Source organism: Protobothrops mucrosquamatus, unplaced genomic scaffold, assembly GCF_001527695.2.
Source record: "Protobothrops mucrosquamatus isolate PMUCROS unplaced genomic scaffold, P.Mucros_1.0 scaffold_67, whole genome shotgun sequence".
Classification (NCBI taxonomy): domain Eukaryota; kingdom Metazoa; phylum Chordata; class Lepidosauria; order Squamata; family Viperidae; genus Protobothrops; species Protobothrops mucrosquamatus.
Window position 1 is genome coordinate 147,566 of NW_015386143.1, and position 16,043 is coordinate 163,608.

Genomic DNA, 16,043 nt, shown 5'->3' on the forward strand with positions numbered 1-16,043 from the left:
AACTACTGTACATTAGAATTTAAAAACAGGATGTACAATAAAGTGATCCTTTAAACAGAGCTTATAAAAGTAGCACGTCTGGTTTGATGCTATTGTTGTTTAGTTCTTCATCTGCAATTTTGTGTATTCTCTTTGTGACAAGATGGGCTTGTGCAAAGCCACTGAAGCAGAGAAGCAAAGAGACAACGTATGTTACCTGCTTCCTACAAAGTTTTGCAACAGTACAGCTGACAACATGGAGGAAGGCAATATGGGAAGCACCATTCCATTCACAGAAGCACTAACCCAACAACATAAGGGTGCAGGGCAAATTACAATGATCTATGCAGCAGAGCATGTAAAGAGAGATGAGGTGAAACACACACAATCAGAACAATCACATCAACTTGCTTCTTCTGCCTTTCTGGGGTGGGCCACTTTTGAGCCTGAAGGTGGATAATTACGTGATTGAAATGCTTCTGTCACTAATCAGAAAATGTGCCTATTCATGCAAAACTAGCATGTCAGGGAGAAAAATGGGCTTGAAGCCCTGACACACTGGTCTTGTACAAGCAAGGAGGCCCTTTCTTTTTAGAAAGAAAAAAAGAGGGGACGTTTCCAAGTATGTGATCACCCACCTAGAGCCTGGAAGGGTTGCAATAGTAGACCAATCTCCTGATCATAACTTAGGCTTACAAGTGCCATCCCAGCAGGCCTTTTACCCTGTAAATGTAAAGAATTGTAGAGGAGGTATGGGCAATTGTGGGGACTGTTTAATTTTCAGAAAGTACTGTATGTTGTGTTGGTAGAGGCGTGGTAACAAGAGACTCTTTTGTTTCTTAAAGCAGGAAGTGACCTCTGCTTTTGGAAACCTTAGCTGATTAGTCTCTTGCTTGAGGAGCTTGTGGATGATACGATCTTCATGCTTGAACTCCCACCACCATAGGTGTATCCGCCCCCTGTGAGGCTTCCAGATCCACTTAAGCTGCCCCCACTACTAAACCGGCTCACTTTTCCTCCTCCAACGCTAATGTGGCTGTGACCTCCGCCACCACCACCACCCATGTTTAATCCACTGGATCCTCCACCGATAGCGTATCCAGCACCTCCTCCGGCTCCATAGCCAGATCCCCCACCGACACCGTATCCTCCTCCTCCTCCACCACTGATGGTACTCGAGCTGCTGATCACAGCTGTGGATTGGAAAATGATACAGGAAAGTCTTGGTCACTCAAGATGACAAAGGCAACTCTCTAATTTAACCGAGCGCTAGCTGTGTTGTGTACTTACAGATATTGACAGGGGTTTCAAACTCGCCCGACATCCTAAGAGAGAAAAGAAAAACAAAGCGTTGAAACAAAGAACAAATTTTACAGCCCAGAAAATTCTATAGCTCTTAGCATTCTATTTTCATGGCTTTCGCAATAGCGTCAAATCTGCTTCAAAATAGCTTCAAGGAGACTTTCCTGAATTCTGCAGATTTATCACTCAGACTGTCAGGTTATTAACTATGAGATGGATATTCTCAGGATAATGAGATTCAGCCACACAACTATGTACAGTAGTATTTTTTATAATTCATGGTTTTCTAACCAGTCCTATAGTAGCATTTAAGCGATCTCGTTCTTGGCTTTAGTCTTGTATCAACATATTTCTGTTTCTGCTGTTCTAAATAATTTGCTGTTGTTGTTTTGCATTGTTGTTGTTTTTAAAAATTCTACCTACATTCTTGACTAAAGGGATTTTCCAAGTCCCCATCCATGTCTGTTGCACTAAGTGGTCTGTGGTCTATTCTGCATCTGACCAGAACAGACAACTACCTTCAAAACTCAGTTCTTGGCAAGTAGTCTTTTGCATATGGAAATAGGCAAAAGAGTCTTACCGACACTCCTCTCCCTCTAGCAGGGTTCTGTATGTAGCAATCTCAACATCCAAGGCCAGTTTCACATTCATCAGTTCTTGATAATCCCGCAGCAGGCGAGCCAGCTCATCTTTTGCTGATGTTAAGGCAGTCTGCAGGTCAAGCAACTTTGTCCGAGCATCTTTCAGGGCTAACTCCCCACGTTGCTCAGCTTCTCCTAAGGAGGACTGCAAGCTGCTAATCTGAAAAAGAAAGAGACAAAAGTTCCCTTAGATACCACATTGTGTGTACATGAATGCGATTGTCAATACAAATCAATCAATTCATTCATTCATTCAAAGCAGCAAGGACTTTTTAGTTGCAGCACCAACATTACTGAGTATTTTTTTTTCCAGGCTCCATCTTTACTTTTATTTGTTTGTTAGAGGAGAATGTAAAACTTTGGAGAAAGAGGTCCCTTACGAGTTGAGGGAATTCATTTCTTTCTGTTACTGATGGATATAAGGCATCTGCTTTGTTTCTTGTGGTTTATTCACAGTAAGCCACTGTTTCTTTAAAAACATTATACTATGGTCTTGTTATTTTTATTTTAGTTAAAATATGTCTCTCCCCCCCCCCCCCAAAAAAAATAATCCCAGATGGTTTCCATATGAATTGGATGAAGTGAAAGTATTCAGGTGGGAAAGTAAGGTGACAATACCAAACCAGTAAAAAGTGAATAGTAGAAAATGGGATTCTGGAACTGAAGCCCTGAGCAGCCTTGAAGATATGCTTTGAAAGCAATTATAAATGGAACTAAGGAAATCTGGAGAAGTCATCAGCCATCTAAATGCCCCACTGCCCTTTCTCCCCAGGACCCATAGAGAGTTTTTAAAAAAGCTAAATAAAAAAGAATCTAAGGAATTACTGAAATATCTTATGAACTGCATAAATCCTTTTCAAGGGAGGCTGAACCTAGGTAGTTACAAGAGTTGAATCTTTGACCATCATGAAGGAACTAATTTCTCACTTAGAAAAAGAAATAAAGAGAGAGGGGGGATAAAAAGTGAGGAAAAAGATATGCCTTACTGCTTTCTTCACAATTTCAATTTCGGAGCGAATTCTTTGGACAATTCGGCTCAAATCTGCAATCTCATCTTTGGTTGTTTTCAAGTCATCTCCATGTTTGAAAGCTGTAGATTGCAATTCTTGGAACTGAAAGTCAAAATGGAAAGTAATGATCATCTTGCACATCTTAAATAAGTCCTATTCACACAATATTCTTTATTCACATGCATAAAATAGTTGGTATTGGTTGCAAAAGTATAGAAAAAAAGGTGAGTGTTCAAAGTACTTGAAAAAGAAAATTTTGAATTGCTAATTAGCTTAATGTACTGAAAGGTCTAGATTTTCTACAGTTGAAAAGCCAAAATTTAGCTACAAGAACAGAAATATATTTTCAATAAAGGAATATATGCAATACTGAATATAAATTTATATGCAATTGTGCTCTCAGGGCAAAAGCAGATTCTTGGGACCCATTCCAAGAAGCTGGAAGATTCTCAAAGACAAAAGAGCCAGCTTACAAAATGAGCAAAACATACTTTTCCACTTGAGGTAAAACAGCAAGGTACAGTACATTGTATGCCAGGCCATACAATTTTTTTTTCTAGCAGCTAAAACATCTCATAAATACACCCAAGATAGGGAAGGTTACATTTTAGAAAAATGAAACAGAAATGGAAGAGATGGTGATAATTATCTATTGATAGTGGTCATTCACCAAACCATTTTTGGGTGTAACCTATGTATATGACATAAGGATAGTACTCTCTGTATCTTGTGAACTAGATTAGATCTAAAAAAAATACATGATATAATGATCTTATGAACCTCTTTGGGCTGCGCTAAAGACCGTTGTTTGATTTTCTTGCAAAAGATTAGCTTTCTGGACAAACTGCTAGTTGGTTCTTTCAGATTTCAGTACTTCTTAATTCAAGAACATCAGAGAGCACTGAATTCAGTTTCGTTCCAGTGTAAATATTGAAACCCCTCAGATTTTGCTTTATAATTGAGGGGACTTTTTTGTCATTCAAGCTGAGGTGAAATTGCATCTGCTTTTGCCAAGGATCCTCACCTTAGTTTGGTACCATGCCTCGGCCTCAGCTCTGCTCCGATTGGCAATGTCTTCATACTGAGCCTTGACTTCAGCAATGATGCTGTCGAGGTCCAGATCTCGGTTGTTGTCCATTTGCAGAATAACATTCGTCTCCTTAACCTGTGAGTGCAGCTGAGTCAGCTCCTGTGGGAGTTGCCAACAATACAATTGTTAAGGGGAAAGCTCTTATGCGGAACAGCGACATCAGAGTGTATTCCTGCCCTCGGATTAACTTCTTAGACATGTATCTACGTTGAAAGGAGCCCACAAGAAAATAATTACATGAATGATTTTCAAACAAAGATGCCAGATCCTCTATGAACGCAGACGTGCCAGGGTTTGAAATGCTTTACATTTGGGATTTCTATTATTAGATATGATTTGGAATTCTCAGCGCCATGTTGTTCATGGCTTTCAAAGTAGAAGTTTCAGCCACCACTGTTCACTTCCATGGGGAAAAGATGTGATGCTTGTTGGCCTCACATGGCACGGGAGACGTGAAACTCTCTCCGAAAACACATTAAGATGTCCACCTTTTCAGGTATCCTTGCAATGCAGAGAGGTCCCTCCTGAGCTCATCCCACACCAAACAATCCCATAAGGATGGATTTATTTTACCTAAGATTAAAATAATGATTGCTTTGAAAGGAGCTATTCAGGGTTAATGAATTCATTAACAGGACAGTTTTTATAACAGGTAAAGAACAGGTTTAAACACAGTCAAAAAGCTGTGCATTTGATGACACGCATTGCTCTAGTAGGGACGTCTTAAAGAGAAATGCATTTATTGGTTGCATATTGGAAAATGAATTTGCTTTAGGTGCTAATAGGTATAATAAGGCAGAGGTGATCCTTACCGCATCAAAGAGGGCTCTTAAGAACTGGATATATTGAGTCAAGGAGTCAGCCTTGGATCCCAGGTCTATCTTGTGCATATAAGAGCCGTCCACATCCTTAGGAAGAAACATATCAATACTATCATAGTCTGGGCAGAGCAGGCAATGATGGGTCAGAGCTTTGAGCAGAGTAATTCCTGTTTTAAGGCTTGGTTGCAGTATTCTATGCAGATAATATACTTGGTGTATAATATAAAGCAAGGCGTTGTTTATTTATCTGTTCGATGAAGAGTTCACTTTGTGAAGCTCAGCCCTGCATTTATAGTGCTTAAGCTTCCTAGCTCTCCCCATAAGAGCTACCTTATATGGGAGATTGGGTTGCCAGAGAGCCAGAGCACCAAATTTATCTTGTGAGCTTCCATGGCTGTGGGTGGACTGCAACCTGGTTTCCCCACCACCACCCACACACACACTTTTAGTCCAACATCTTAACCATTGCACCACATTCATTCACAATCCGTAGTGATATCAGCTACAGTGTTCATTGCAAGAATACATCCCTATAATTAAGCTTTGCTTTTAGAAAATAAAAAATACCCTGGTTAGGAACCAACGCTTTTTAATGCATAAATATGTGAACTTTTGGAAGAGAATTTCAAAAATGTGTCAATAGCAGCAACCTGCTTGTCGGTACTAAGATAAGCTATACAATCAATCATTCAAAAATGTTGGTATTGAATTTAACACAGATAAAGTGGTAATTGTGAATGCCAGACATGTAAGACTATTAACTTTAGCTATAACCAAGCACTGCAAATAGATGTGTAAGTGCAAATACTTATGAATGGGGATGTATAACAAATAAAAAAAATAGGATTATAGCTTTATATTTCCACGTTAATACGGACCACTTACCTTTTTGAGCACTACAAAATCATTTTCACAAGCTGTCCGTTTGTTAATTTCATCTTCATATCTGTAATAGGAATAAATTTTTACTAGTGCTAGTATTATTAGTTGTATTCAACTGGTTGTTCAAACATATAGATCTTTACAAGCCTTACTGAATATATAAGTTTATGACAATCTTCTAAGGTAAATGAAATCCGGAGATCATTACTTGCCCAAAGTATCAGCAGAAGTTCTATACTTCATATGAGGCTATTATATCTGACCAGATGCTATGCACAGGATCATACATGGCAAATTAACTAGATATAAATTAAAAAAGACTCTCCAACTGCAAATAATGACAAAGGAAAGCAAATCATGAAACTATGGTGAAAAAAATTAGCATAAGAGGAGCTGTCAATAATTTGGAGGAAGGCTTCATGCATTGTTTTGCCTTCTTGACAGAAGTCCATATTGGCTTCATGCATTGTTTTGTCTTCTTGACAGAAGTCCATATTACCCACCCAACATCATCTATTTCTCTTCACTTTTACTTACTTATTCTTGAAATCCTCCACAAGCTCTTGTGTGTTCTTCAGTTCTATGTCCAAATGATTTTTATCATTGCAGAGGCTGTCAAACTGCCTTCGAAGAGCTTCTATGAAAGCCTCATAAATAGGTTCAAGATTGTCCCTTAGGGCTGGAGAGCCTTGTTGGCACAGAAGATCCCATTTGGTTTCCAGGACTTTATTCTGTTGCTCAAGGAATCGCACCTAAAACCCAACAAGGGAAGGAGAGGGAAGAGGGACCTTGTTATCTTTCTTGAAGAATTGGCTAGAATCTATTTGTTTGTTTGGCAGATTAGTTCCTACCCTCTCTATATAGCCCCCTCTCTTCCCGTTTTCCCTGCAATAATACCATGAAATAGACAGGGCTCAGAGAGAATGACCACCCTAAGACATCCAGTTAGCTTCTATGGCTAAAGTTGGTAGTTGAACATGGTTCTCCCTAGTACAGGTGCAACTCTTTATCATTCTTTATCAGATCATATGGAAAGGCCCTGCTGAATCTCTGCTGATTTCCCCATGTGACAATATTCTCCATGTCCCTTCTGAGACAGAATAACAGAGTTGGCAGGGACCCTGGAGGCCTTCTAGTCCAACCCCCTGCTCAAGCAGGAAACCTTATACCATTTCAGACAAGTGGTTGTCCAATCTCTTCTTAAAAACCTCCAGTGATGGAGCACCCATAACTTCCGAAGGCAAGTTGTTCCATTGATTAATTGTTTTAACTGTTCTGTCCTCCTGAAGAAAAACATCCTTCCTTAACCCTCCTTCCATCCTTTCTCTAATTTTAAAAATTCAAAGTGTCAACATGAATTTTCACACAATTTCACAGCATCAACATTTTACATAAATGCACATAGATATGTATGCTCGCATTGTGAAATTTTAAATCACCAGCTGATTAAAATTCATCGAAGATGCATAGATTCTTCTTTCAAGGAAATAAATAGGATGTTGCCACATTTTACACCTATGTTTTGTTTCTCTAAAATCCCAGCAATATGTCCTACTAGGAATGATTTGGGCATGAAATGAAATTGGAAAACACAAATTAACCAGCGGAACAACCTGCCTCCAGAAGTGGTGAATGCTCCAACACTGGAAGTTTTTAAGAAGAAACTGGACAGCCATTTGTCTGAAATGGTATAGGGTTTCCTGCCTGAGCAGGGGGTTGGACTAGATGACCTCCAAGGTCCCTTCCAACTTTATTATTATTATTATTATTATTATTATTATTATTATTATTATTATTATTAATAATAATAATAATAATAATAATAATAATAATAATAATAATAATAATAATAATAATAATCACCTTTTTGGAAGTATAAAAAGAATTAGGCAATTCTGTCTTCACTTATAATCCAGTCAATACAATATCATACCTACATTTGCATTTAAGGCTGCTAATTTGATTAGTGGGACCTAAGACAATCACTCCTAAGGATCATATGACAACCTCGTCTAGCTATTTAGGGTGAAACTTCTTAGGTTGTGATGTAGATGAATGAAATATGTGACAAACCAAGATTAAGTTTTTCCAGCGGTGGGTGGATTGTTATCTGTAGAAAGCTCATCTGGTCCCTAGATTATGCTTTTTAGGGGCACCAGATATTTTAGAATTGCCTTTGCTGCTTTTCATTCATTTTTAAAGATTTTTAAACAGGTTTATCAATGTTCATTTTTTATTTGTATTTTTACTTCACTGGTTCACTAGTCAGAAAACCACAGTTCCTATATAAGCAAACAGCAAAAGCTGTATACTACCTGAAATCACTTTGTTTTATTTTATGATCTGCCAAAATTAACAGACAAAAGCTTATTATTTTGATGCAAAATCTGTAAGCCATTAAAGTAAATCTAAAGAAGTTAGGTTTGGGAGATGTTATGCTTTGCAACTGGGCATGTTTAAAAATTATTCAGAAGTGCTTCAAAAGCTGTGCAAATCTGTACCCTTCCCCAATTCATTAAATTAGCTATGGTTTTTTACCCCAATTTCTACCCAAGCCAAGCCTGGAGAAAAATGTGGCTGCTTCAAAACTAATGATGTGGCTGCTTCAATGAATCCACTCAGTGGCAAAGAATAGGATAATTTTCTCAACTGTACTTTAAGGTTGGATTGGATTGGTGTGGAATAAATATGAAGAACTATGTTTAATGAAGATGCACTTGGAATAAATTTGGGAAAGAAAAAAAATGAAAGATCAAAGTACTAGCTCTTATCTTTCTTATTTATATTTAAAATCTCTTAGGATAAAATCAGAATGGCCTATTATTTGAAAGGGAGTATTTATTAATGTTCGTTAAAGAATGATATATCTTTATAGTTATCCAATGCTCTAATTGACCTGTTCTTCTTTCCCCCATGCCCTCCCTTTCCCCCCTCCCACCCCACCCCTGAGAATTCAGGCTTTTAAACTCTGAGAACAAAATGTTTATTGAGATACTGCCAGATTTCCTGGGTGGCCTTGGGCAATTGACTATCTCATCAGACCAGCTCCTTCATCTTTGAAACAAGAGTAATATATAATGAGGAACTTAGCCTTGAGGGATGTTGTAAGAATTAATGAGATAATGATTTTCAAACTTGGCACAAGAACGTAGTACAGTTGCCAGATGATGTTCTATATGGTGCCCATAAACCTTTGGATTTTGCATGTGAAAAGATTATATTTCTTGTTTAGCCTGAAGGAAAGGCCATATGTATCTTAACAGGAAAATTTGGGTCTGAAAGTAACACGCTTGAAAATATATAGGTACGGATAAATAACTGGAAAAATAAAAAAAACTCCACTAGACACTCAACTGTGAGGTAAATTAGATATTAAACATACTGAAGAAATTGTGACAAAATTCTGTCAGTTTTGCCTTTATTCTATGGTAATAAATCTGAAATACAGCATTTTCATTTCTCCTGTTTGGATATTCAAAGGTAAGAGAAAGAGGGAGAAGGAATGAGAGAGGAAGAAGCGAAATAAACAAAAATTGTTTTACAAAAATAGATACTATATACTGCAGAAACTAAATGCAAATATGCTTATACTGGAATACACAAGTGTACATGAATTTTGATGGACTGATGGGGAAACAGGATGCATTAAACTTTTTAAAAAATCATAAGCTAGAGAAAGTGAAACAAATAAGTCTGTCCCACCCAAATTCTGGTTCATCCTGTCTGAAAGGTTAGAGCATCCTGTGGAAAATAAGGTAGTTGTTTCCTATAAATCTCTGAAGCCGCATTTTACACCATTGTGGATTAAGCATGACCACAATGACAATATTCCCTTCTACATTTTGATATATGCAAATCCAGAACAGGTTTGCCAAGTGACAACATTTTGCAACAATAGTTGCATACATCCTTTTTCTCCAGAACTATTCATTGGGAATTCATCCATGAGAGATATGATACTGCTATTTGAATATATATATATATATATAATTGGCAGCATTTAGTATGCATCTTTGTTCACTTTATCCTCAACTTGAAAACCCCAATTGAGAATATTGTCTCCCTCATTTCATTCCTCAACAGTGGAAGCACATCAAAAGGCTGAAATGAGAATTGAGCGTAAATGAAAGATTTCTCCAAAGCAGAATCTGAACAAGTTTTAACATTTTAAAAACATTGTCATTTATTTCTAATAAATATATGCTGTATGGGTGAGATCCAAGTGTGATTATTGTGTCCAGTTGTGGAGAGCAGCCATTAAGAAGGATTCAGACAAACTGAAATAGATTCAAAGAAGGCAATAAGAATGATGAGGCAGCTATAAGCTAAATCCTATGAAGAGGATTGCATCCTATGCATCCAGCTTTGATTGCTACAATGTAAAAAAGATGTTGAGACTCTAGAAAGAGTGCAGAGAAGAGCAGCAAAGATTATTAAGGGCCTGGAGGCTGAAACATAGGTTGCTGGAATTCGGTATGTCTAGTTTAATGAAAAGGACTAGGGGTGACATGATAGCTGTGTTCCAATATCTCAGGGGCTGCCACAAAGAAGAGGGAGACAAGCTATTCTCCAAAGCACCTGAAGGCAGGACAAGAAGCAATGGATGGAAACTAACCAAAGAGAGAAGCAACTTAGAACTAAGGAGAAATTTCCTGACAGAATAATTAATCATTGGAACAACCTGCCTCCAGAAGTTGTGAATGCTCCAACACTGGAAGTTTTTAAGAAGAGATTGGACAATCATTGGTCTGAAATGGCATAGGGTTTCCTGCCTGAGCAGGGGATGGGACTAGAAGACCTCCAAGGTCCCTTCCAACTCTGTTATTCTGTATTCTGTAAGAGGAATGAAGGAATAAGGGTTGCATTTAATCTTGTGAATAGAGGACTGAGATAGAATAAATTAATATTGTACAAATACCTGAAGGAATGACATGGAGAAGATCAGGACCTGTTATCCATCAACTCAGAATTCAGAACATGAAAAAAATGGATTTAAATTACAAGAAGATAGGTTCCAACTATGTATTGGGGGGGGGATGTCCTATGACAATAAGAATGGTTTGACAATTTAGTAATTAGACAATGGGGAAAAGGTAGCTGGACCGAGAAAGAAAAGAAAAAGGAAGGGGAAACAAAACTGAACTGAGATGAGGTGAAGCAAAAAGATCATTAGACAATTATTAGAAGGGTTAAGTTCACCAGGCAATTAGTGTTCCCTACCCCTAAAGCTCCCTATAGAATCACAACCTTCAGACCTTTTCTTCAGAATAAATTTGGATTTCTGCAATGAGCAGAATTAGACTCAGTCTAAATAACCCCACCCAACTCTATAATTCCATGTACCAATTTCTTGGACAAAGACATCTGCCAGCACTTTGGAAAGCAATGAATGAGTGCTTGGCAGAAAATTTACCAGGCACGTGTCAAGCATAGATTTAATGAAGGGAAGACATACAGCTATTTAACTATTACTGTGGTATGCCCCTGTAGAATATATTGATACAAGGGTTTAGAAGAGAGCTATCTAGAAAATCCAATAAGGAAAAGCTCGAAGTATTAATTAGATTTGTATAGAGCTAGACTACATTTTCAGAATGTTATACTGTACAGACAGCCCTTCCTGACCTGTTCCATTTTAATCTTCTCATGCAGAAGGAAAGGAAGGAATAGTATATTTTTAAAGCTCTTTCAGGTAGGACACTTGATTTCAGTTTGCAAAAGGTAAATCATGAAAACAATTGAATTTTTAAATATGTTCTACATATTATGTGTGGATGTATGTGTTTGCATCTTCAAGACAGTCTTGACTCATGGTCACTGCCTGGACTAATCCCTGCAATTTTCAGGTTTCTCTTGTCCTAGGATTGAGAGAGAGATGTATGGGCTACAGGTCACCTAGCTAGTTTCATACCCAAGGCAGGACTAGAACTCAAGGCCTTGCAATAACTAGCATGATGCCTTAGCCACTACACCAAGTTTGTTTTTCTTTATTTCTATTGCATAATAAGAATACCTTGAAAAAGTAGTTTATAAATATTAGCAATAACCATTTCAGAAAACATATTATGAAGACGAGCATGAAGCACGATTTTCACATGCACGTGGTCAGAACAAACCTGCGACTGAGAGACACCTAAGAATGAAGTTTTAAGTTCTAAAAAACTTTTTAAAAGTCGCAATAGTTCACTTCCCCTCCCAGCTGAAATGCATGCAAAGCAGTCCTTGTTTAAAAGCTTTTATATTTCTTTTGCATGCAGAAAATAGCCTCTGTCTCAAAACGTTGTGGGTTTGCTTTGCTAAATTCAGTTTGCATTTACCCAGCATGCTTTCCTCTTATGAAAAAAAGATGCCACTTAAAACTATGTTTAGACACATATGCCAAAGAGAAACCAACTCTTTGAAATAGTAATGATCAACCTAGTCATTCTAGAGACAATTAGCTTTTCGGGAACTTAACAGGTTTATTTACTAGATGTACTAGAATGAATCTATATCAATGTCACTATAACATTTTATCTGAAAAAAGCTAATTTCTGTGGTAGAAATAAGAAGGATGGAAATTAGGAGGAATCTGCACATACCTTCTGTCACTGAGCTTAACTAATAAATTATGCAGTAGAATGCTAAACCAGACACTAATCTTTAGATTGGTGTTTCTCAACCTCAGCAACTTTAAGATATGTAGACTTCAACTCCCAGAATCCTGGGTGTTAGCTAAGGAAATTCTGGGTGTTGAAGTCCATACATCTTAAATGACTATGTATTCCATGACAAGATATCTTTTAATTTAGTATCATTACAAATGTCTTACCAACCTTCTTTGACAATTTCCAAGGCAAGGTATAAAACTTTCACATTTATAGTTAATTTCATTACTGAAATATCCTGAAACCTAGGAATTTCTTCCCAGTACTTAATTTAAATGTACAATTTAAATATGTTACTAGTTCTTTTCTTAAGTGTAGCTTTCCACCATCTGGTGGTCTCCAGATAGATTAGATTACAAATGTCATTATTCCCAGCCAACGTAGCCAAAGGGGTTAATAAAAATTACTGCCCAAAATACATGAAGGGAATCTGGTTGAGAAACGTTCCCCTGCAATTAAAACAGCAGAGACTCTAATCGTGATAGCTTCGGTCCTTTTGTCATCTTTATGAAGTCAGATCTTCATAAGTTATACAAATCCTGAGCAGCATCATTCTGCCTCCAGATTCTAAAGCAAAAATTCTCTTGTTTCTTATTTTCAGAATAGTCTTGAACCCCTCATATCTTCATAGTGTTTCATTTTGCAATACAATACTCTCCCTGCCCTCCATCTTACCTTGTCGATGAAAGAGGCAAACTTGTTGTTGAGGGTCTTAATCTGTTCCCTCTCTTGCACCCGGACCCTCTGAATCTCAGGATCAACCTCCACGTGCAGAGGAGTCAGTAAGTTCTTATTCACTATAACATTGTGGATTCGCCCAGGCGGTGGGCAAGGCATTGAGCCTGAAAGTGCATATCCTCCTCCACTACCACCACCAAAGCCTCCAACATGACTACCCAGACCAATGCCACCGCCGAGGGCAACCCCACCACCATAACCTCCATATCCTGAGCTATAACTGCTGAATCCCAGACCACCACCCAAGCTTCTTCCAAAGTGAGCTCCTCCACCACCACCGGAAGCTAGACCCATAGAAATCCGTTTGCTTCCACCAACGTTGTAGAGGCTTCTGCTGCCAAAGCCACCACCGAAAGATCCCACTCCTCCGATGACAGAGGTTGAACTGTTGCCCACTCGGAAGCCACTATTGGAAACAGAGTAGTTCCTCCTTCCCCCCGTTGAAAATGATCTGGAACTGAATTGCCGGTTCATGGTGCGTCTGTGAGAGGGAGAATGGCAAGGTTGTGAAGCAGAAATAGAAGAGTAGAGATTAGTGGAGACCAAGAGCCCCCCTGTGATGTGGAAATGGGAGATGTCTCCTTTTATGCATTTGAAGTCTTGGGCTTGGTTGCATGGGAATGAGAAGAGGAAGGCAAATATTCAAGGGCTTGGCTTGCCTTCAAGCAATGAGTTCTATAGTAACGGCCCAACATCAAGTGCACACACCTATCCGATAAGTTTAATTTGTCCAAATTGCTTGCCTTGCAATCCCAGCTTATTTGCATCCCTTTCATGTTCACCATTACCCTGCTTGCTTTCTTCAAAGAGCTTTAAGCTATGGTACACAACTGAAGATTGATGCAAGGGGGTACAACTGAGGATACCTTCCTCTGTGCCAACAAATACTGTTGCACATAAAGAACAAGACACAGGTCTGGGTGTGTGATGCTCTGCAGAAGTGGGAGAAATCTTCTGATCCAATCAGCCTGCTTGCGTAGAGAGTTCTAAGGACACATTCAGCTCTGGAAAACCCTGCAAAAAGTTCATTTTAGAGGGGAACCCCTTAAGACCATTTTTATGCATTTCTATGTGTGTATTTGTGAGTGTGCGTGCACATTTATTGTGAATCACATGAATGGTGTTGTGAGGAATCTACAAAAGAAGAATTAACAGTGTTGCACCGCATCGTCAGTTTTTCCTAATGTTAGTTTCTTTGGATGTGTTCACCTGCAATTTTGACAAACTGTCACTGCCACAAGCAACGTTCAGAAATGATTGGGACTCTTAGGCTAAATACTTGAAGAGCATTAAAGATGAGAAAGAATGATTTTCTACGAATCCAGGTAAATTGCTCAGAAATGATAGATTGAGCAATTTGAGTAATGCCATGCTCTTCATAGGGCTACAGCATCATTGGAACCATACATTTTATCTAGAGCTATGCCCGTCTAAGAAGATTTCATGTAACACTACAATGTGGTTGGTTTAAGGAATACTATAAACAAATTCAATTTAAATAACAAGTTGTTTTCAGGGGTGATTTCAGGACTTTGGGGTGGTTTGGAAAACCATGTTCAGCTAAATGTTTCCAGCTTCTATTCAAGCAATACTAAGTTCTCTACAAAACCACAACAAGTAATAAGGTTTCCTTAATTGCAAAGAAACTTCAGGGCAAAAATGTCTTGCATCTCAAATATTATGTATTTAAATCATGATCTTTGCCTGCCTGGGCACAACATGCAAGGAGCAGAGATCGTCATAAGAATTTTAAAGGCCCTGATTTTTTTCTCTCTCTCCTCATTTCCCAAGCTTGCCTAGAAACAAATGCATCATTAGAAAAGATGAAAAAAATGTGTACAATATGATCTATATTCTGGCTTTTTCCCCAGGCATTGTGCAATAGGGAGAGAGAGAGAACCTCTTATTAGATTTTTCATGCTACTTTAAATGTGGTCTTCTCTTCTGAACACAAACCATTCGTTTTGTTGTTATAATGTTCCTGATGTTTTCAATGTTTTATGGTGACCATAGCCTTATATTGTAAATATGCCAAACAAACAAACTAATAGTCCCAAGCAATTCCATCCCATCCCCCAATTCTCTCCTCTGATCAAGTGATGACATTCTGCTAGTAATTTAGTTCAACCAATTGGAATGGATAAATAAGTGAGAAGCTAAAAGCAGGAAAACAAAATGAAAAATTCAACATGTCCTCTTCAGGACCAGATCCATTCAGTGTTCCCAAAATGTCTTTCTTAACTAGCCTTTCATAACTGCAAACATTACAAGTGTACACTTGCTTTTCACACCTTTCCCCATAGGCCCTGCACACCTTCAGAGTAGCCATTATCTGATGGGTGGGCAAATTATGGATGTTTATGTTAATTGATGAATGTTTAAACTTGAAAAATGATCTGACCAGGAACCGAGCTTTGACGAGTATCGTCTCAAGTACTGTGAAACCCAATTGACTGTGTGCATCTCAAAGGTTTCACTTATTTCTCAGCAACAAAGTCTCTGCACCAAAGGCCTAGAACAGGGTTAGGCAACTTTGGCTCTTTTATGACTCGTGGACTTCAACTCCCAGAATTCCTGAGCCAGCATGGCTCAGCTTGGAAATTCTCCCTTTCCCCTCAGCATGGCTGGCTCAGGAATTCTGGGAGTTGAAGTCCACGAATCATAAACGAGCCAAGGTTGCCTACCCCTGGCCTAGAAAAAGAAACTTCACAAGAATTTCTGTTTTGAAGATACATCTTCCCCTCTAAAGTTTCACTTTTGATGAGATGGGTCAAACTCCTCCTATGAAGGCCATCTGCTGTTCCTCTGCTTCCAGAATTAAAAGGATAGGTGTTGTTATTTATGTAGCCCGATTGGCACTATGAAAATCGAAGAGAGGAAGGGCAGTTCTGTGTTCCAGAGAATTCTGCAGAACCTCCAAGCATGAGCAGAAA

At 38.4% G+C, this 16,043-nt stretch overlaps 1 protein-coding gene across 1 annotated transcript; it reads right to left on the minus strand.

The window, feature by feature from the left end:
- Positions 1–852: 852 nt before the first annotated feature.
- Positions 853–13,609, minus strand: LOC107284991 (keratin, type II cytoskeletal 6C-like). Its single transcript, XM_015813133.1, has 9 exons — positions 13,048–13,609; positions 6,263–6,477; positions 5,729–5,789; positions 4,835–4,930; positions 3,957–4,121; positions 2,909–3,034; positions 1,862–2,082; positions 1,270–1,304; positions 853–1,172 (listed from the first exon to the last, which is right to left on the minus strand). The coding sequence occupies exons 1-9, from the start codon at positions 13,582–13,584 to the stop codon at positions 853–855; spliced, it is 1,776 nt and encodes a 591-aa protein (XP_015668619.1). The 5' UTR covers positions 13,585–13,609.
- Between the last annotated feature and the right edge of the window lie 2,434 nt (positions 13,610–16,043).

Bases quoted from the DNA above. Each gene is read 5' to 3' on its own strand.
- LOC107284991 (XM_015813133.1), bottom strand. From the start codon at position 13,584: ATGAACCGGCAATTCAGTTCCAGATCATTTTCAACGGGGGGAAGGAGG. The intron at 6,478-13,047 runs GTAAGATGGAGG...GTTGGGTTTTAG, and splicing joins TTGCCTCTTTCATCGACAAG to GTGCGATTCCTTGAGCAACA. The intron at 1,305-1,861 runs GTAAGACTCTTT...TTTCTCTCTTAG, and splicing joins CTAGAGGGAGAGGAGTGTCG to GATGTCGGGCGAGTTTGAAA.